The 22,104-nt window shown below is 41.4% G+C and overlaps 1 protein-coding gene across 8 annotated transcripts in view; it reads right to left on the reverse strand.

Annotated features, from left to right (window-relative positions):
- LOC132867290 (intermembrane lipid transfer protein VPS13B-like) overlaps positions 1–22,104 on the reverse strand; it is a 335,496-nt gene that overhangs the window by 46,720 nt on the left and 266,672 nt on the right. For all 8 annotated transcript variants that reach the window (XM_060900109.1, XM_060900106.1, XM_060900105.1 and 5 more), the window contains 4 exons: positions 18,364–18,557; positions 10,871–11,052; positions 7,810–8,171; positions 4,984–5,145 (listed from right to left, as the gene is read on the reverse strand). In XM_060900109.1, the coding sequence (XP_060756092.1) occupies positions 4,984–5,145; positions 7,810–8,171; positions 10,871–11,052; positions 18,364–18,557 (900 nt within the window). The remainder of the gene's footprint in view (positions 1–4,983; positions 5,146–7,809; positions 8,172–10,870; positions 11,053–18,363; positions 18,558–22,104) is intronic.

Genomic DNA, 22,104 nt, shown 5'->3' on the forward strand with positions numbered 1-22,104 from the left:
TCAGCAAGACAATACCAAAATGCTTTCTGCACATCTTAAAACTGCATGACTTTGTAGTGAGAGAGTCTGGGTGCTAAACTGGCCTGCCTGCAGCCAGACCTGTCTTCCATTTAAAACATTTGGTGCATTAATGAAGCACAGAATACGACATAGGAGACCCAAACTGTTGAACAACTGAAACTGTATATCAGGCAAGAATGGGACAACATTTCTCTTTCAAAACTACAGCAAGTGGTCTCCTCAGTTCCCAAACGTTTACAGAGTGTTGTTAAAAGTAGAGGTGATGCAACACTTTGGTAAACATGCCCGTCCCAACTTTTTTGGAACGTGTTGCTGACATCAAATTCAAAATGAGCATATATTTTTCAAAAAACAACATTTCAGTTTCAACATTTGATATGTTGTCTTTGTACTATGTTCAATGAAATATAGGGTTTATACACACACACACACACACACAGTGGTGCTTGAAAGTTTGTGAACCCTTTAGAATTTTCTATATTTCTGCATAAATATGACCAAAAACATCATCAGATTTTCACACAAGTCCTAAAAGTAGATAAAGAGAACCCAGTTAAACAAATGAGACAAAAATATTATACTTGTTCATTTATTTATTGAGGAAAATGATCCAATATGACATATCTGTGAGTGGCAAAAGTATGTGAACCTCTCGGATTAGCAGTTAATTTGAAGGTGAAATTAGAGTCAGGTGTTTTCAATCAATGGGATGACAATTAGGTGTGAGTGGGCACCCTGTTTTATTTAAAGAACAGGGATCTATCAAAGTCTGATCTTCACAACACACGTTTATGGAAATGTATCATGGCACGAACAAAGGAGATTTCTGAGGACCTCAGAAAAAGCGTTGTTGATGCTCATCAGGCTGGAAAAGACTACAAAACCATCTCTAAAGAATTTGGACTCCACCAATTCACAGTCAGACAGATTGTGTACAAATGGAGGAAATTCAAGACCATTGTTACTCTCCCCAGGAGTGGTCGACCAACAAAGATCACTCCAAGAGCAAGGCGTGTAATAGTCGGCAAGGTCACAAAGGACCCCAGGGTAACTTCTAAGCAACTGAAGGCCTCTCTCACATTGGCTAATGTTAATGTTCATGAGTCCACCATGAGGAGAACACTGAACAACAATGGTGTGCATGGAAAGGTTGCAAGGAGAAAGCCACTGCTCTCCAAAAAGAACATTGCTGCTCATCTGCAGTTTGCTAAAGATCACGTGGACAAGCCAGAAGGCTATTGGAAAAATGTTTTGTGGACGGATGAAACCAAAATAGAATTTTTGGTTTAAATGAGAAGGTTTATGTTTGGAGAAAGGAAAACACTGCATTCCAGCATAAGAACCTTATCCCATCTGTGAAACATGGTGGTGGTAGTATCATGGTTTGGGCCTGTTTTGCTGCATCTGGGCCAGGACGGCTTGCCATCGTTGATGGAACAATGAATTCTGAATTATACCAGCAAATTCTAAAGGAAAATGTCAGAACATCTGTCCATGAACTGAATCTCAAGAGAAGGTGGGTCATGCAGCAAGATAACAACCCTAAGCACTCAAGTTGTTCTACCAAAGAATGGTTAAAGAAGAATAAAGTTAATGTTTTGGAATGGCCAAGTCAAAGTCCTGACCTTAATCCAATGGAAATGTTGTGGAAGGACCTGAAGCGAGCAGTTCATGTGAGGAAACCCACCAACATCCCAGAGTTGAAGCAGTTCTGTATGGAGGAATGGGCTAAAATTCCTCCAAGCCGGTGTGCAGGACTGATCAACAGTTACCGGAAGCGTTTAGTTGCAGTTATTGCTGCACAAGGGGGTCACACCAGATACTGAAAGCAAAGGTTCACATACTTTTGCCACTCACAGATATGTAATATTGGATCATTTTCCTCAATAAATACATAACCAAGTATAATATTTTTGTCTCATTTGTTTAACTGGGTTCTCTTTATCTACTTTTAGGACTTGTGTGAAAACCTGATGATGTTTTAGGTCATATTTATGCAGAAATGTAGAAAATTCTAAAGGGTTCACAAACTTTCAAGCACCACTGTATATTTACACACATACATACACACATACCAGTCTGCCTATTCGGGCTGTGGCTGGACAGTAAGCTAGACTGGACTTGCAACACCAACCACCTGTACAGGAAGGGACAGAGCAGGCTGTACTTCCTGAGGAGGCTGCGGTCCTTTAACATCTGCAGGAAACTCCTGTGGATGTTTTATCAGTCTGTGGTCGCCAGTGTCCTGTTTTACACCGTGGTGTGCTGGGGGAGCAGCACATCCAAGGAGGACACATCCAGGCTGGACAAACTGATCAGGTGGGCCGGCTCTGTGGTCGGCATGAATCTGTACTTTCTGGTGACAGTGGCAGAGAAGACGACTATGGACAAAATACTGAACATCATGGACGATGCCAGTCACCCTCTGCACACCGTCATCAGCAACCAGAGGAGCCTGTTCAGTGACAGAATGCTCCTTCCCAAGTGCAGGACAAACAGACTCAAAAACTCCTTTGTCCCTCACGCCATCAGACTGTACAACTCCTCTCTGGGGGGGGGGGGCTAAAAGGAGGACAGAGGACAGGAAGGAGCAGTAGCCTAGCCTGACAAACAATACTGGACAATGTGCAATATAATGTGCAATACCTCTTCCATTGGCCCTTCCCCCCCCTTCCCCATATCTTATTCTTTTTTTATATTTGTATATGCAAATACCTAATTTAAATTATCTAGAAGTTTTTCTCTATTTCCATTCTCTGTTTATCCTCTAATGATGCTACTGGAATTTTAATTTCCCTGAGGGAACCCGCCCAAAGGGATCAATAAAGTTCTATCTAATCTAATCTAATTCTACATGCCTACACATTTTTGAATAGTGGGGAGGAAACCCATACATATACAGGGGGTACAAATGAAATTTCACACAACTGTTTCTCTTTTCTTCCGTCTTTCTTGCACTGTCGAATGTCTTTGTACATTGTGCAGTGACAAAGGCATTCATTCATTGTTTCTGCACAGAGGATACATTAGTTTAATTTCTGATGCTCTTGGAAGCCACATTTCTGTAAGTCAACAGGCTGATGGTTTGAAAGCTGACTTACGCAAAGCATTGCCGATTAATCTCTTTTTTTTTTTTTACATCACAAACTTTTCTTCAGCTCTGTTTTACATCAAAACACATTTTTAAAGGCATCTAACAACCTAGAATTCAGGAAAAAGAGTGAAGTTTCCACATAAGCCATGGAAAACTGTGCCAGCTCTTTGCTTTTTCACAGCTTTCGAGGGATTACAAGTTTAAAAGTGTTGTGGATTTGGAGCTGTCCTATGATCATGTGTCTCACATGATCATGTGCCTTACATTTGTTCTGGAAAGTACTGAATGAGTATGACGCATCTGGGTCATTACTGCATGTGATCTGGTCTCTGTAGGAACTCTGTGCACTCACATGCACTTGGACATTCAAAATGCCCTTGAACATTTTGCTGCTGAGCTGAAAATCAACACCCCCAAATTGGTATTCATTTAAAACGGAGTAGATTGGGATCTTATGGATGAGTGACAGAAAATTAAAAAAAAATAGCGTGAGATTGACAAATGGAGTCAACAGCAGTAGTGATACAGTCTCTGTACCAGTCTGCAGTTTTGAAGAAGTTGTTCAGTATTCAGGTGAAGCGCTTTGTTTACCAGTCATTTTATGTTTTTATTCTCACCTGTGGTCACACATTGTGCGGAGTGACCAAAAGAATAAGGTCAAGTATACAGGCAGTAAAAAAATAAAATAATAAGGTTGGGCGGCACGGTGGTGTAGTGGTTAGCGCTGTTGCCTCACAGCAAGAAGGTCCGGGTTCGAGCCCCGTGGCCGGCGAAGGCCTTTCTGTGTGGAGTTTGCATGTTCTCCCCGTGTCTGCGTGGGTTTCCTCCGGGTGCTCCGGTTTCCCCCACAGTCCAAAGACATGCAGGTTAGGTTAACTGGTGACTCTAAATTGACCGTAGGTGTGAATGTGAGTGTGAATGGTTCTATGTGTCAGCCTTGTGATGACCTGGCGACTTGTCCAGGGTGTACCCCGCCTTTCGCCCGTAGTCAGCTGGGATAGGCTCCAGCTTGCCTGTGACCCTGTAGAACAGGATAAAGCGGCTAGAGATGAGATAATAAGGTTGCTGTGTTGCTCTCTCTCAGTGATTGGGTGTAGAGCTGGGCAATTTGGCAGCACCTCAAGAGGAAAGCCATTGTTCCTCAAACTCAAGAGGAGGCAGTCTAAGTTGTCTAGGCACCTTATAAGGATGCTACCTGGTCAGCACCCACTAGGCAGACATAGAAACACCAATTACTGACTTTCCTCTTCAGCTCATTCATTATCTCTAGCCGCTTTATCCTGCTCTACAGGGTCGCAGGCAAGCTGGAGCCTATCCCAGCTGACTACGGGCGAAAGGCGGAGTACACCCTGGACAAGTTGCCAGGTCATCACAGGGCCGACACATAGACACAGACAACCATTCACACTCACATTCACACCTACGGTCAATTTAGAGCCACCAGTTAACCTAACCTGCATGTCTTTGGACTGTGGGGGAAACCGGAGCACCCGGAGGAAACCCACGCGGACACGGGGAGAACATGCAAACTCCACACAGAAAGGCCCTCGCCGGCCACGGGGCTCGAACCCGGACCTTCTTGCTGTGAGGCGACAGTGCTAACCACTACACCACCGTGCCACCCTCCTCTTCAGCTCACTTCACATTTTCAAATAGGTTTAGTTCAGACATTTGGGATTAAAATCAGTCAAGCACATTAATGTGATAGATATGTCAAACCTTGATTCTATGGTCAATTGTATGAGAATTTGAACTTAAATTTGCAGCACTGTCCTGTTTGTCGCCAAAAAACCTCAGACCCTGTTCCAAGAGTAGATGCATGTGTGGGCAGAAACGCTACTAAATGTAAATGACAGACAGTCGGTTACCTGTGGGGCTTTGTGGGATCTCCAACAATACTGGTGGCTTTGGCCACTTGACAGCACCACGCTTTCATCTGTATCCACCTGACCAAAACATAGCGTCTCCTGTGTGTCATTACAGACTACGTAGTGGCAGAAAATGAGCTCCTCTACCTCTGGTTTCAGGTTCTGCATGTTAAGCACAGACACACAAACAAAAAACACACAAACATGCACATAAACACCTTATTGAGATGATAATAATAGTACACAGTGATTATTATGTCAAATCATACATACAGTGGGGCAAAAAAGTATTTAGTCAGTCACCAATTGTGCAAGTTCTCCCACTTAAAAAGATGAGAGAGGCCTGTAATTTTCATCATAGGTATACCTCAACTATGAGGGACAAAATGAGAAAAAAAAATCCAGAAAATCACATTGTCTGATTTTTAAAGAATTTATTTGCAAATTATGGTGGAAAATAAGTATTTGGTCAATAACAAAAGCTCATCTCAATACTTTGTTATATACCCTTTGTTGGCAATGACAGAGGTCAAACATTTTCTGTAAGTCTTCACAAGGTTTTCACACACTGTTGCTGGTATTTTGGCCCATTCCTCCATGCAGATCTCCTCTAGAGCATTGATGTTTTGGGGCTGTCGCTGGGCAACACGGACTTTCAACTCCCTCCAAAGATTTTCTATGGGGTTGAGATCTGGAGACTGGCTAGGCCACTCCAGGACCTTGAAATGCTTCTTACGAAGCCACTCCTTCGTTGCCCAGGCGGTGTGTTTGGGATCATTGTCATGCTGAAAGACCCAGCCACGTTTCATCTTCAATGCCCTTGCTGATGGAAGGAGGTTTTCACTCAAAATCTCACGATACATTCATTCTTTCCTTTACACGGATCAGTCGTCCTGGTCCCTTTGCAGGAAAAGAGCCCCAAAGCATGATGTTTCCACCCCCATGCTTCACAGTAGGTATGGTGTTCTTTGGATGCAACTCAGCATTCTTTCTCCTCCAAACACGACAAGTTGAGTTTTTACCAAAAAGTTCTATTTTGGTTTCATCTGACCATATGACATTCTCCCAGTCCTCTTCTGGATCATCCAAATGCTCTCTAGCAAACTTCAGACAGGCCTGGACATGTACTGGCTTAAGCAAGGGGACATGTCTGGCACTGCAGAATTTGAGTCCCTGGTGGCGTAGTGTGTTACTGATGGTAGCCTTTGTTACTTTGGTCCCAGCTCTCTGCAGGTCATTCACTAGGTCCCCCCGTGTGGTTCTGGGATTTTTGCTCACCGTTCTTGTGATCATTTTGACCCCACGGGGTGAGATCTTGCGTGGAGCCCCAGATCAAGGGAGATTATCAGTGGTCTTGTATGTCTTCCATTTTCTAATAATTGCTCCCACAGTTGATTTCTTCACACCAAGCTGCTTACCTATTGCAGATTCAGTCTTCCCAGCCTGGTGCAGGTCTACAATTTTGTTTCTGGTGTCCTTTGACAGCTCTTTGGTCTTGGCCATAGTGGAGTTTGGAGTGTGACTGTTTGAGGTTGTGGACAGGTGTCTTTTATACTGATAACGAGTTCAAACAGGTGCCATTAATATAGGTAACGAGTGGAGGACAGAGGAGCCTCTTAAAGAAGAAGTTACAGGTCTGTGAGAGCCAGAAATCTTGCTTGTTTGTAGGTGACCAAATACTTATTTTACCGAGGAATTTACCAATTAATTCATTAAAAATCCTACAATGTGATTTCCTGGATTCTTTCCCCCCATTCTGTCTCTCATAGTTGAGGTATACCTATGATGAAAATTACAGGCCTCTCTCATCTTTTTAAGTGGGAGAACTTGCACAATTGGTGGCTGACTAAATACTTTTTTGCCCCACTGTAACATTATTACATTGGGCTTTGAGTAATCGCAAAGTAAAAAATTTCACTAGAGTACTGTTTCACAGATTTCCTCTGGGGTGAAACTGAGAAACAAAATGAGTTTTAATTTGCGTCTGCATGCGTCATTCTGTGTGTGGATTTGTCACTTTGTAATTCTGGGTGATTGTTGGCTTTATTTTATGATGTATAGAAAAACTTATGTAGCAAACTGGAAAGCACAATGAAATAGTGAACCCATAATATACAGTCCACTCTAAAAGTATTGGAACAGCAAGCCTTTTTTTTTTTGCGCTGTACACTGAAGATATCTGGGTTTGAGATCAAAAGATGAACGAGACATCAGAATTTCAGCTTTCGTTTGCATCGAGATGTAGGTATACAGACTGTTTGCTCACACATTTAAAGCAATGTGTGCACTTTTGCAAGGTGGTGATGACTGCAGGGCCTGGGTGAGAATGTGCGATTTCTTCACATACAGCTCATCAAACCTGGACAAATTCGCACACAAGTTATGGCCCTGAATGCAGACAAATGGCAGAATCACAGCACTGACGAGAGTCTGTTGTAGCTCCCTTCCAGTGACACTTGGGGAACACCTTAAATCATATACCCACATGCACTATATTCCCAAAAGAACTCAATTTGGCTTGCATGCTGACTGTGCACCAGGCCATTTCACCATCATCAGTAGCTGATCTTATAAATGCTATTGTGGTTGAATCATTACGCAGACCACCTTCCATAATTTAATGGAAAGCCTACCCAGAAGTGGTGAGATTATTACAACAGACAAGGGGTACTGAATCTGGAATGGGATGTTCAGAAGGCACATACGAGTGTGATTGGGAAGGTGTCCACATACTTTTGGCCATACGGTGTACATACTGACTCATACAAATATTTTCATGAATGGTGTGTCTCTCTCTCTCTCTCTCTCTCTCTCTCTCTCTCTCACCTGTTGCCATGCTTTCAACGCAGTGTCCAAGGTATGTATAATGTGCTGCCCCACTGTAATCAACATGGGCTCCAGGAAAACATTGAAATGGAGCATCAGCTCTGTTTGCTGGGACTGTGTGTATTTTTTAGTGGCATGGCCCTGTAGGCTAAATGGCTGCAGGAGAGGCAAAAGGGTGAGATTCCTGTAGTCCACCAAGTGGCAGTGTAGCGTGGAGTACAAGTGAAGCTCCTGCCCCAGTTGAGTCCCCTCACTCCATTCTCGCACAAATGCCTTTGGCTCGCACAGAGACACCACTGCATACTCTTGAACAAATGGCAACTTCCTGTCTGGGAGGAAGGGATGGAGTCGCTGGGATGGACCTAAGGAGGGGGGGAAAAAATTAGGAAATGGAGCTACAAGTAGCAATAGGCCCAAGCACCAAGTGCACAACAGTGTTTGTTTCAACAGCAAGTTTTAGCACATGTACGTTATAATGTCCAACTATATAATGAACGTTGAGCCACATTGCATGACATACAGTGGAACTATGCACTGCTCGACATGTCAACTGATCTCACCATGGAAATGCTGATCCAGATTTCAACGTTTTCTGTCAGTTGAATAGAACAGATAGATTGAATATGGAATACATACAGTACCAGTCAAAAGTTTGGAAACACCTTCAAATTCGATGTTTTTATTTTTTTCCTACATTGTAGAATACGGCGGCACGGTGGTGTAGTGGTTAGCGCTGTCGCCTCACAGCAAGAAGGTCCTGGGTTCGAGCCCCGGGGCTGGCGAGGGCCTTTCTGTGCGGAGTTTGCATGTTCTCCCCGTGTCCGCGTGGGTTTCCTCCGGGTGCTCCGGTTTCCCCCACAGTCCAAAGACATGCAGGTTAGGTTAACTGGTGACTCTAAATTGACCGTAGGTGTGAATGTGAGTGTGAATGGTTGTCTGTGTCTATGTGTCAGCCCTGTGATGACCTGGCGACTTGTCCAGGGTGTACCCCGCCTTTCGCCCATAGTCAGCTGGGATAGGCTCCAGCTTGCCTGCGACCCTGTAGAAGGATAAAGCGGCTAGAGATAATGAGATGAGATTGTAGAATACTGAACTAATCAAAACTATGAAATAACATATGGGATTATATGGTAAACAAAAAAAAAAGGGTTAAAAAACCAACGTTTCATATTTTAGATTCTTCAAAGTCATCACTATTTACCTTGATAACAGCTTTGCACACTATTGGCATTATCTGAACCAGCTTCATGACGTGGTCACCTGGAATGCTTCTCAATTAACAGGTGTGTCTTGTCAAAAATGGAATTTCTTGCCTTCTTAAAGTGCCATTCCACCATTGGATGTATTCTTTGGCATAAAATACAATATATTTTATGACATGACTAGACAGAGAAATCTTTTAGCTTCAAAATGATATATCAAACATAATTTTTTGACAACGACAAGTATATTAATTTTGCGACCAAAGTCACCTACCCTTTTAATTTCCGCGCGGTAGTGAAACGTGATGTCATTGGCAGGTTCCCCTTCCTGTGTACCACGTGTCGGTCTATTTTTAGACCAGGAAACCCCCAAAGTGAGAGAGTCATTTCTCCTCGTATATGGGGGCCAAAAAAATTGCGAAAAATTTTGAGTTAATCTTTCAGTTAGCTAGATTTATTGGTATTAGCTAGATTTATTGGTATTGTTTTTATCGCTTTCTATCCGCCATTGCTGATATGTGCCACGTCACACGGTACACAAGAAGGGGAACCTGCCGATGACATCACGCGCGGAAATTAAAAGGGTAGGTGACTTTGGTCGCAAAATTAATATACTTGTCGTTGTCAAAAAATTGTTTGATATATCATTTTGAAGCTAAAAGATTTCTCTATCTAGTGATACCATTTATATATGTTGTCAAAATATATTGTATTTTATGCCAAAGAATACATCCAATGGTAGAATGGCACTTTAATGCATTTGACACCATCAACCAGTAAAGAGTAAATAATAAAAATACAGTAAATAGCCCTGTTCGACAACTGTAGTAATCCATATTATGTCAAGAACCACTCAACTAAGTAAAGAGAAATAACAGTCAGTCATTACTTTAAGACACAAAGTGTCTTTTAGTTAATTAAAATAAAGAAAAAACATCGAATTTGAAGGCGTTTCCAAACTTTTGAGTGGTACCGTAGATATAATGACTGAGCTTGAATCCGATTAACAGATTAGTAGGGCCCATGTAAACGTAGCTATTGTTCAAAATACATGTGAAGTTTACACTACATTGTGTCATGTACTATGGAATTATACCACATTTTCTGACATGAATTGATGCTCTCACCATGATAAGGTCATTGAAGATATCAAAAATTCATTCAGTTTATCATCATGGATATATTATGCTGATCTGTTTTTTTTGGAAGCTGATAAATTACTTAGGAGTAGTATTTAAAAGTTTGGTACCTGTCAAAACACGCACAATAAAAATGCCTGACTGCCTGTTGGGCAAAGTTAATGGATACGATTATGACATTCACTGGTCTTAAAAAGACTCGTGTGCTGATCGCATTTGGTGCATGCAGGTGACGCTACAAGTTCATAATGAAGGAAAAAAAGCCTGAAAAGTGTAAACGCATCTAAAAACAAGCTGAATGATCATAGATTTGATTTGTAATTTCATAAGTAATATTAGACTCACCAATATCCAAGATAATGCCACAATTATAACTTAAGTTACATTTTTTGCAGTGTAAGCAGAAGATATTTATATGCCTTACAGCTATTTTTGTGGCTAAACATTTATGGAGGAAATAAATAAAGCAAAGAGAAAATTAATTATTGTCAAATAAATCCGGGACATGCAACGGGCAATATCTTGCACTAAGTTAAGCCATCCTTGAGGCCCTATTCTCTGAATCTGGTAAACTATGGACGTGAGGAAATCAATTCTATACTTCCAAATGGATAATGCACAAAGGAAGAAGGCAGTTAAACCACATCACAGAACTAAGACAGTTGATGCATGTTTCCGAGCAGACCATGTGTTCAGTGAGGCGTTTCAGGTGAGTGATACCTGTGCCAAGTTGTTCCAGGTGATGGCACAGACGGAGCTCCAGGTAGGCCAGTTTAAGGGACACGCCTAGTGACGGCACAAGCCATGGTGCAAAACAGGAGTCGACCTGCATACACGCTGCCAGTGCAGTAGGAGATACCAACTGCTCGCAGGGCAACTGGGAACCCGACTCACTTTCTGAACTAAAAGACAAACATATACAGTAATGTAACTGCAGTGTACTTCAGTAATAGTGGATGTAGTAAAAATTAGTTTCAAGATAAACAGGTCATTATGGACAAAATTCCTTCATCAGTTGTGCAAATAAGAACTTTTGAGGCTGTAGGAATTGAAACCAGTTGATATTTGTTTTCAAAACATGGCATTCATTCCATTGGGTTTCAAAGCTCTGAGTGTGAAGAGGAGCTCGCGCTCTCTCTTTAAGCTGCATTGCTCTCATAATAAGAGCTAGAAATGCAAAAAGATATTATTAATGTATGTAAAATATATGCTAAAACATCAAAAGCTGCATTTTGCACCACAACCAGGCCAATGAAGGTCTCTGAAGGCTGAGTATCATGAGTAGCAGGCAGTACACTGTACCTTACTGCCAAATTTCATGTTTATAACACCATTGTGTTTTAGGAGAAAAATAATCAATAAAAAGGACTTTTTTGAGCACCTTTTGGCCCTGCCAGATAATGTGTAATTAAATGATCTTGGAATAAGATTAAACTTTCAGAAAATTCAAAATGGAGAATTTTTGTCATGCAGAAATAGAACCTTGCATGATGCATTGTGGAACTATGGTAAACTTGCGCACGCGCACACACAACCAGTGTGCACACCTTTTAATTCAATGTTTTTCTTTATTTTTATTAATTAAAATACACTTCATGTCATAGTAATAAGGGACTGCTGGTTCTCTTGATTTAGTTGAGCAATTTTTGACATAACATGGATTACTGCAGTTGTAAAATGGGGCTATTTTTGTTATTTACTCTGGACTCTTTGATCTCAAATGCAGCAAAAAATTTCACTAGTTAACTTTTGACAAGGGGGCGGCACGGTGGTGTAGTGGTTAGCGCTGTCGCCTCACAATAAGAAGGTTCTGGGTTCGAGCCCTGTGGCCGGCGAGGGCCTTTCTGTGTGGAGTTTGCATGTTCTCCCCGTGTCCGCGTGGGTTTCCTCCGGGTGCTCCGGTTTCCCCCACAGTCCAAAGACATGCAGGTTAGGTTAACTGGTGACTCTAAATTGACCGTAGGTGTGAATGAGAGTGTGAATGGTTGTCTGTGTCTATGTGTCAGCCCTGTGATGACCTGGAGACTTGTCCAGGGTGTACCCCGCCTTTCACCCGTAGTCAGCTGGGATAGACTCCAGCTTGCCTGCGACCCTGTAGAAGGATAAAGCTACAGATAATGAGATGAGAACTTTTGACAAGGCACACCTTTTAACTGAAAATCATTTCAGGTGAATACCTCATGAAACTGGTTAAGATAATGCCAGTAGTGTGCAAAGCTGTCAAGGCAAACTGTGGCTACCTTGAAGATAAGTTGGTGCACAAGTTTTAATTTGTTTTGGGTTTTCTGAAATGAACACAGGGTCAAAAATTTATATTCGCTCACTCAGATTATTAATTCAGTGGTATTGAATGTTCCAAAATGTCTTAACTTGCCAAGGCCTCTTAACTCTGTTAGTATCATGACTGATTACAACAGGTAACTACGAGGGCCGCGTTAACCCTTGCCGAGGTCCTGGGCAGACACACCCCCGAGGCCCCACCCCCGCCTGTTGTCAACTGCGCTCAGCAAATTCACCCCCTCAGACGTGCCTGTCTAACTAGACACAGAAACTTAAATAATGACAGTGGCACAATTAGAAATACTATTGAACGATAAAACTTTATATCTATCAACACCTATTTAATCGAGAAAAAGCAATGGTGAAATAAGCAATTGCATGGTGAAAAAATCCATCAGACATCACGGTTAACAAGTCTGGTTAACTAAAGTTTAGCCTCAAGAAGCCTTTGAATGAGTGAGTCAATGAACAACATGTCAAGAACATAACCTAGGCCTACAACAGTTTCTTTAGTATTCAGAACAAGAACATTCATTTGGTATATAACCGTTCGTTTTCATTTTGGAATCCAGGCGACTTTTAACTTGTGAAAACAAAGAGCGATAACAAAGAAAGAAAAATATCTTGCTTCTCAGAAATAAATCTCAAAATGTTAGGTTATGTGAAACATTTCATCCTTTCACACATGTAATGTCCCAAACAGCAGTGGCACACAGCTTTGCGCATTCAGTTTGACAGCCATGGGTCAACTTACAAGGGCACTTTCCTACTTTTCTGGAAAGCAAAGTCATTAATTAAATCATTGAACTCAAGCTGGCGTAGCGTGTGAAGACACGGTGGACAGTGATCATATTGACAATGACGGGTGATTTATGCGACGGGACAAGGTGGGCTTCCTTACGGGTGGCGAAATGCATCAAAAATGTTATCAATATGATCAAAACTTCTGAAAATATCGTTTCATATTTTCCGATCTTGCTACCTCCGAGGCCCCCTAGTGGCCGAGGCCCTGGGCAGCTGCCCATGAAGCCCATTAGGATAACGCGTCCTTGGTAACTACTACTTTGTACCAACATTAAAAAAAAAAAAAAAAAGTTTGTTTGACATCACTCGTTGGACCGACCAACACACAGTACGACTAGAAAGTCCCAGGCATTCAGTACAGATCTGAGAAAGAGCATCATAGATTCGCACAATTCAGCAGTGTCTCTTGGAACCATTTCTAAACAACTGCAGATTCCAAGACCATCAGTTCAAACAACTGTCTGTAATACAAGTTATTGGGAGGTGTAGCCACCTTCCCAAACCACATTGCTGGAAGAAGACCCAAACTGTCACTCTCAGCTGAGAGGAAATTTGTTCAGATGGTCAGGAACAACACAGGAACCACCAAGGCACACAGCCTACAATGAAATGGAAGCTGCTTAAACATGTCTACAGTAAATTCAATTCAATTTGATTTAAAGTACTTTTCACAATGGATATTTTCACATGGCAGCTTTAGAGAAGTATATAAAAGTTATGGAAATAAATGTTAAACATATGAATTTATAAACTCAAGCAGGTCAAGCGAGTTTTACATCGACATGAGGCGCTGCCATCCAAGAAATAAGCCCCCGCTCCAAAATTTATGCTTTCGAGCTCAACTAAAATTTGTGACTAACCACATGGATCAAGGAAAAGCCTTCTGGAAGAATGTCAGATGAGATAAAAAAAATTGAGCTATTTGGAAACAATGAACAGAGGTACAGAGGAACACTGTACTAATTTGGATATAATTAGGTGTTCAAACAGGACAATGACCCCTAAATACACATTAAAGCTGGTTGTGGAATGGATAAAGCAGGCTAACATTAAGCTGAAAACAAGTCCTGACCGCAACCTTTTTGAAAATACATGGACTGTGCTTAAAAAGTCCAATCGACGACAGGAAAAACAGACAAAATTTAATTCAACTCTACCAATTCTGCCAAGAACAGTAGTCAAATATCCAACCAGAATTCTGCTTTAAAGTGCCATTCCACCATTGGATGTATTCTTTGGCATAAAATACAATATATTTTGACAACATATATAAATGGTATCACGAGATAGATAAATCTTTTAGCTTCAAAATGATATATCAAACAATTTTTTGACCAAAGTCACCTACCCTTTTAATTTCCACGCGTGATGTCATCGGCAGGTTCCCCTTCTTGTGTACCACGTGACGTGTGACGTGGCACATATTATCAGCAATGGCGGATAGAACGCGATAAAAATAATACCAATAAATCTAGCTAATACCAATAAATCTAGCTAACTGAAAGATTAACTCAATTTTTCGCAATTTTTTTGGCCCCCATATACGAGGAGACATGACTCTCTCACTTTGGGGGTTTCCTGGTCTAAAAATAGACCGACACGTGGTACACAAGAAGGGGAACCTGCCGATGACATCACGTTTCACTACCGCGCGGAAATTAAAAGGGTAGGTGACTTTGGTCGCAAAATTAATATACTTGTCGTTGTCAAAAAATTATGTTTGATATATCATTTTGAAGCTAAAAGATTTCTCTGTCTAGTCATGTTATCATAAAATATATTGTATTTTATGCCAAAGAATACATTCAATGGTGGAATGGCACTTTAAGTTTGTTAATAGCTGCCAAAAGTGTCTAGTCAAGGTGAATCTTGCTAAGGGATATTTAATCAAATATTAGGTGTGACGTATGTATATTTTGACCCTGTGTTGATTTCAGAAAACCCAAAATAAATTAACTTGTGCACCAAATTTTTTTTTTTAATTAAATGTATTTATTGTGCAATTATTCTGCCACAGGAAAAGAGAAGTTCAAAGAAATCAATGAAAGTCCAATATTGCCATGACGTTCATGTCCGTGTATGTTGACTGCGACTGCAGGTCAAGTCCTAGTCCCTATCTGGAGTCCCATTCTCTGCCCTATACGTGTTTAGTTTGAAGCAGGGCTTTTCAAAGTGGGGGACACGCCTCCCCTGGGGGACGCCAGAGTTCTTCGGGGGGGCGCAACGTGAGGAAACATAAACCAGAATAAGTTACTATTGCGGACATTTAGCGAACTTAAGCTAGCCTTTGCCAGAGACAAAATGGATTGATTTTTAGTACCTAAAGCTACAGTGAGTGAGGAGACAGAGTCTGAGCCAAGCAAAAAAACAGACCCTCCAGGATTTCGCGATGTTGCGATTTGCAAATTCAACCAATCCCCGTGAATTCAGGGCGGTGTTGCAATTATATCCAATCACCGCAACCTTCCTGCAAATTTGACCAATCGTTGGCGTCGTCTTGAGGTGACGTCGACAAACTACCTTCCGCCTTACTTCTGTGTATACGTTCAAGAGAAGCAGCATGCGCGCAGTGTTGCCAGATTGGGCGGTTTTAAGTGCAGTTTGGCGGGTTTTGAACATATTTTGGACTGGAAAACATCAGCAGTATCTGGCAACACTGCATGTGCGAGTCAGTGTTTATGTAGGCTTAAATTCTGTTACTGAAAGTGTGTTATGTTTACAGTGAAGGACTGTGTGCACTTTATTTTTTTTTACTTAATACAAGAAATTAATGGATGCCAACATTTTTGCCAAAATGGTATTTTATTTTCCATTGTTTAGGCAGCTTCAGCATCATACTGTGAGATTCTGTTCCAATTGTTTTTTTTTCTTCTATGAAGCCTGAGCCATTTATTTTATTAGTTTATAATTATTGTTTAATTTAGTCTTCAGGAGAGACTGCCTGCACACAGTACTAGTATTAATAGTTTTGTTTTCTTACATGAAAGCTGAGGCATTTATATTATATTTTAAGGTAACTTCACGTTGTGCTGTGAGGTTCTCTGCACTTTAACTTTTGAACCAACAGGTGCATTTGAATAAGTAAAGCCTATTTTTCTGCATTTTTGTAGTCCTGGTAATCTTTTATATTGGTAAAGATGTTTATAGGACCATTTCTCAGTGTCTTTGTTTTTTAATCAATAGTTTTTTGGTAATAACTTAATATTTAACATATCACTCAATTTTAATCACAAAAAGAGAAAATCGCAACAATTTCTCGCAACTTTCACTTCCTCCCGCAATGTAATCGCAACAAAAACCTAAAAAAACACCGCAACTTTCATCGCAATTTTTTTGGAAAACCCCCCACATCATCAGACATTTTAGCCCGCAACAATCACAAAAAAGGCCCACGAAATCCTGGGGGGACTGAAAAAAAGAAGGAAGTATGACCACGATTATTTAAAGTTTGGATTTTCATGGACTGGATCTGAAGATGCTCCACTGCCACAGTGTGTTGTCTGCCAAGAGGTGCTAGCTAACGATGCTATGAGATGTTTAAAATGTGTAAAACAAGATGTTTTAAAAATAAAAGCACAGATGTTTAAAATGTGTAAAAAAAGATGTTTTAAAAAGCACAGATGTTTAAAATGTGTAAAAGAAAAAAAAATGTGTACAACAACCATTTTTTTAAAAATACGAATGGAACATTAAGTATAGCAACAACAAAAATTGTGTGTGTGGGGGGGCGCTGTTGTTTATTTCCTCTCGGGGGGGGGGGGGGGGGGGGGGGGGGGGCTGACTCTCCCACACTTTGAAAACCCCTGGTTTGAAGGATATAGATGAGAGAAGGATGCTGGCCTTCACCTCTCTCATCAAAAACTGAGGGTATTTTTTTTTTTTGTTATGCCACCCTTCAGTAGATGTTCATAAACTAGTGTGTGGCTTCAGAGTGTCCCACTGACTGGATGTTCCAATAATCATGAATCACAAGATAGCCTGCAACTTAATTCTCCAATTTGAACCATATTTTTTTGTAAACACAGCCTTAAGGCCAATTTATGCTGACAACCCAGTCCTCGCAGATAGCGTCGCAGACAGTGTCTGCGTAGCCCCCCCACCTTCGCAGACGCTCTGCGCGCACCTCCCAAAAATTGTAACCACTGCAGAAGCCTCACAGAGAAGAGGGCTCTGATTGGTCCACTCTACATCTGCTGTACACGCACTTCCGCTTCCCTACTTTCCCGGTTTGGTTTGTTTTCACGACCGCCATTTTTAAAAACACGAGTGAAGATGGAGCAGCATGAAGAGCGGTTGATTGAGGAAGTGAGGAAGTACGTACATCTATACGACTCCAGTTCTAGTCATTATAAAAAAAAAAAAGTTCTAGTCATTATAAGTAACCGGAGGATAAACACTCCACTAACCACACCCACCAACTACTCCTAGCGACTTCGCGCCCCCTTGCGTTGTGCCGGTGAATAACATTGCGCACGCCTATTATCCCCGCTCAACAGTAAATTACAACTGTCTGCGAAAAGCTATCTGCGAAAGCCTTGTCGCAGGAGCATGCAGAGGCCTTTAGAGTGCATACAACAATTCTTTTGGAAATGAAAGGTAATAAATGTAATAGCTTTTTAAAAGAAAATTATACTTTCACCTTCTTTCCCTCCCACAGGTATACTGTGCATAAAATATACCAACAATTGTACCAGAAAAGAACCGCGAGTTGGCGTAGTGGTTAGCACGTCCGCCTCTCGATCGGGAGATCGTGAGTTCTACTCACGGTTGGGTTATACCAAAGACCATCATAAAAATGGTACCTACTGCCATCTGGCAAGGCACACTGCAATACAGATGCGAGTGGGGAGTCAGACTCTGGCGGTTACCAGAGGACTAGCCCCCCCACTGTAACCCTAGCTATGTAATAGGCGAGAGACCGAGGGCTATGGAAACGGAGATCGGCGCCACCCTATGCGCCACATGGCATGGGAAGGACTTTGAACCAGGAAAACTCAAGAATTCAGAAAACATACTTTGACATTTGTCCAGATAACTGTTGCACGTTGACTGTTGGTGGTCTAATCCAAGACTTGTTCACATGTCCTACTCAATAAATGCATTAAATTATTTTCATTACCAATACACACCTCTCATCTGCTCCATCTGCTGTGTTGTTAACCACAACTCTCCAGAGATCAGAGGGTACAAGGTCACTCTGATGTGTGTGGAAATTTAGCGGGGGCATTTTAAGCTCACATACATTGCTTTCAGACAGGCTGAACTCTTTGTATGGCACAAAGGCTCTCCTCAGTTCATCCCAGAACTCCAGACTACATGGTACCTGTACAAAGAAAGAGTTTGAGATGGTTAAGCACACAAACTCTCATACACAGATTGAGAATACTGACTGGATTACAACTGTGCAGTATGTAATAATACCAAGTACTGCATGAGAGAGCAGAGCAAAAGCAGGGTTTGCACAAACTCAATTTCCAGAAAAGTTGGGATATTTTCCAAAACTCAATAAAAACAAAAATCTGTGATTTGTTAATTCATGCGAACCTTTACTTAACTGACAAAAGTACAAAGAAAAGATTTTCAATAGTTTTACTGACCAACTTAATTGCATTTTGTAAATATAAACGAAGTCAGACTTTCATGCTTGTAACATACTCAAAAAATAAAGTTTGGACGGAGGCAAAAGACGACTAAAAAGTTTACAGGATATTCAAGTAACACCGTTTTGGAAGTTTCCACAATAAGCAGGTTAATCAGTAACAGGTGAGAGTGTCATGATCAGGTATAAAAGGAGCAGCGCCAAAGGCTCAGTCTTTGCGAGCAAGAATGGTTCGTGGCTCACCCATTGGTGCCAAAATTTGTGACAGAATTGTTAGTCAATTCAAAAAGAAAATCTTTCAATGCAAGATTTTAGGTGTTTCGAAATGTACAGTATGTAATATGAAAAGATTTGGGAAATCGTATACGTCTCAGTGTGTAAAGGGCAAGGTCGGAAACCACTGTTGAACGTGTAGACCTCCGAGTCCTTAGGCAGCACTGCCTGAGAAACCGTCATGCTAACGTGACAAATATAGCCACACAAGCTAGGGAGTACTTCGGGAAAACCGTTGTTACTTAACACAGTCCACCGCTGCATCCGGAAACAAACTGAAACTGTATTATACAAGGAGGAAGCCATTCGTCAATTCTATGCAGAAATGCTGCCAATTTCTCTGGGCCCAAACTCATCTCAGGTGTACTGAAATACAGTAGAAACATGTGCTCTGGTCAGATGAGTCCACATTTCACATAATTTTGAATAATTTTTTTCAAACTTATTTAAAAGAAATACACAGAACCTTTATTTTTAAATACATTTCTGAGTGGATAGTGTCTCCATCCTTGACTCTTGTATGCTGCATAAATGGGAATAAAAATATATACATTTTTGAGAGTTAAAATCGACCGCAAAGTTGGCATTCGAGCTGCCCCGCTGAGCCAGCCAGCCCTGAGTGCGTGATGTCACTGCAGTAACTGGTTTTAAGGCCGAGGCTTTTGACAGCTATAGACCAAAGTCATATAAATAAAAATTTATGGTGAAAGTAAGAAATACCGTTACCGACTTGCTCAACTAAGACTGATGTGACTTCACTGATTGTGGGTTGACTCTCATTAAAACAGGATAGGTGTTATAACTTATGCAGCATACATGTACATGCATGCATTTTCACTGATAAAACGTAAAAGGCTAATTAAATAATCAGATGAACTGAGACAATCACATTCTGAAGCAAATTAAATAATCTTATACCGGTAACTTAAACACACAATACAAGTGACATGTATTCATCTAAATGCAGGTAAACAACGAGTGTGGTGTTTTTGTTGCTTTGTATCCATATGAGAGTCGCATCTTACCCGTATGTGTTCTCACTTCTTGAAGGCCGACCTTGTGGTCGATTGTTTTGAAACAATCTGATTTTCAGTTGTTTGTTCAGTTCTCCGTTCATTCGCTTCTTCCACGTAAGGGCGAGATATTGCTGCTGAAGCAAGCATATCCAGCGGAGAAATCAGACGGCTGGACCACTCATTCTCCATACCGAGTACTCCGCCATTACTGCTCGGCTCAGGCAATTACTAAAACCCGGGATGGGACGTCACCGGTTTTAGCAACAACTGCGGGGAGGTCACTGCCCGAGCAATAATATGTCCCGTCCCGTCCGGGGTTTTAGCAACAACCCTCGGCTCACGCTCCGGGAGAACTGGTGCAACTGAACTTACTTTCCTTTTCTTGTAATTTTATTTTCCTTTAATTGTTGGTACTGCACCCTCTTTCAATACAATATAGCCAACGCTCCTCAACAGATCAGAGGTTTTGTACGAGTCTTCAGTAAAATGTGCAGAGCAGAGGAGAGACCACTTCATAGGCGCCCAATATGCCCGTGAACTTCTCGCAAAACGCGTCCAAATCTTTGCAGTTTGAACATTCTTGGGCCATGAATGCAACATAAATCCACCTTCTGTCGTGTTGCTGCACCGGCCAGCAACACATCTACGTGGCATGGTGATAAATTAGCTCAAAATGGAAGCTCGAAGTTGCAGTCAGCTCTGTGTTTTAGTATAGCGGAAATGGCGATGAGACCGATAGCCTTCCTGCGGTGACATCACAGATGTCAAGGTCATTCACTCAGACTGCTACCTACATGAAACACTTTAAATCATAAAAAAATTACTAGATTAGATTTATTGTTAATGCTTAAAACTATTCCTATGCCATTCTTGAGGTCTCAAGGCATTTATAAACAAAAAGTGAGGCCATGGTTCTGCGCATCTCCTTTAAAAAACAAAAATCCCATTCACAAAAGTATTCAGCCCCTTTATTTAATACTTTGCAGAGGCCCCTTTGGCAGAAATTACAGGTACAAGTCATCTCGGATACGTCTCGACAAGCTTTGCACGCTTGGATTGGGCAGTTTATCCCGGCTGATTCTCTGAAGTTGTCAGATTGGAGGGTGAGTATCAACACTCCAGCTTCATTTCTTTTGAAAGGTTGACATGTACACTTGTTTGTTTTCAGCATTCATGAACTGTTAAATTCCTTTACTTTCTGGATATGACTTTTTTCTGCATCACCATTTAAATCTATATAACCGTATTCAATGACCTTTTTTTATCTTGCTTTAGTTGAATCAGTTTATGTTTTTGCCTGGTGTCATGGTTGCCTTGTTTAACACACTCGAAAATAAACGAAGCTTGTAAGTTTGCACTGTATGTGTGTGTGTGTGTGCGCCTGCAGGACAAAGCACTGTGCACCACCATTTGCACAAGATTCAGTCCCACCCCAACTGTTAGCGACTCAGGTTGTGCAATTTACATTGAAATTGACCCTTGTCCAATCCACCTCAAGAGGTGGGTCATAAAGCGGAGCCAGACAATGTGGATTAAGCCTTTCCAACACAAATCAACATTGGTATAACCAGAGTTGGCCACCTGGTATGAAAGGAGTATGACACATGATGTCTGTGAAGATTCTCAGTCATCCAGGTCATAGTAAACTGTGGGTGGTAAAGGAGAGCAACTGGACTTGCTTGAAGATCCTTGAAGACATTTCACCTCTCATCCGAAAGGCTTCTTCAGTTCTGTCTGACTGGTAGGGAGCATCAGGTATTTATCCTTTCATGGATGAAAAGCTCATCTAAGGTGTCATTCACTACGTTTACATGCACATAGAGAGAATCGAATTTCTGCCGTTGCTCGACTGAAATCGAAGTTCAAAATGCCATGTATACACCTTAATTCGGCTGAAATTGAACCGAACTTGATTTCTCGGAATCGAGCTACACGACCTAGTTTATGCGATTTCTGCCGAGCTACTTTGTGCATGTAAACCC

Source organism: Neoarius graeffei, chromosome 19 (assembly GCF_027579695.1).
Source record: "Neoarius graeffei isolate fNeoGra1 chromosome 19, fNeoGra1.pri, whole genome shotgun sequence".
NCBI lineage: Eukaryota > Metazoa > Chordata > Actinopteri > Siluriformes > Ariidae > Neoarius > Neoarius graeffei.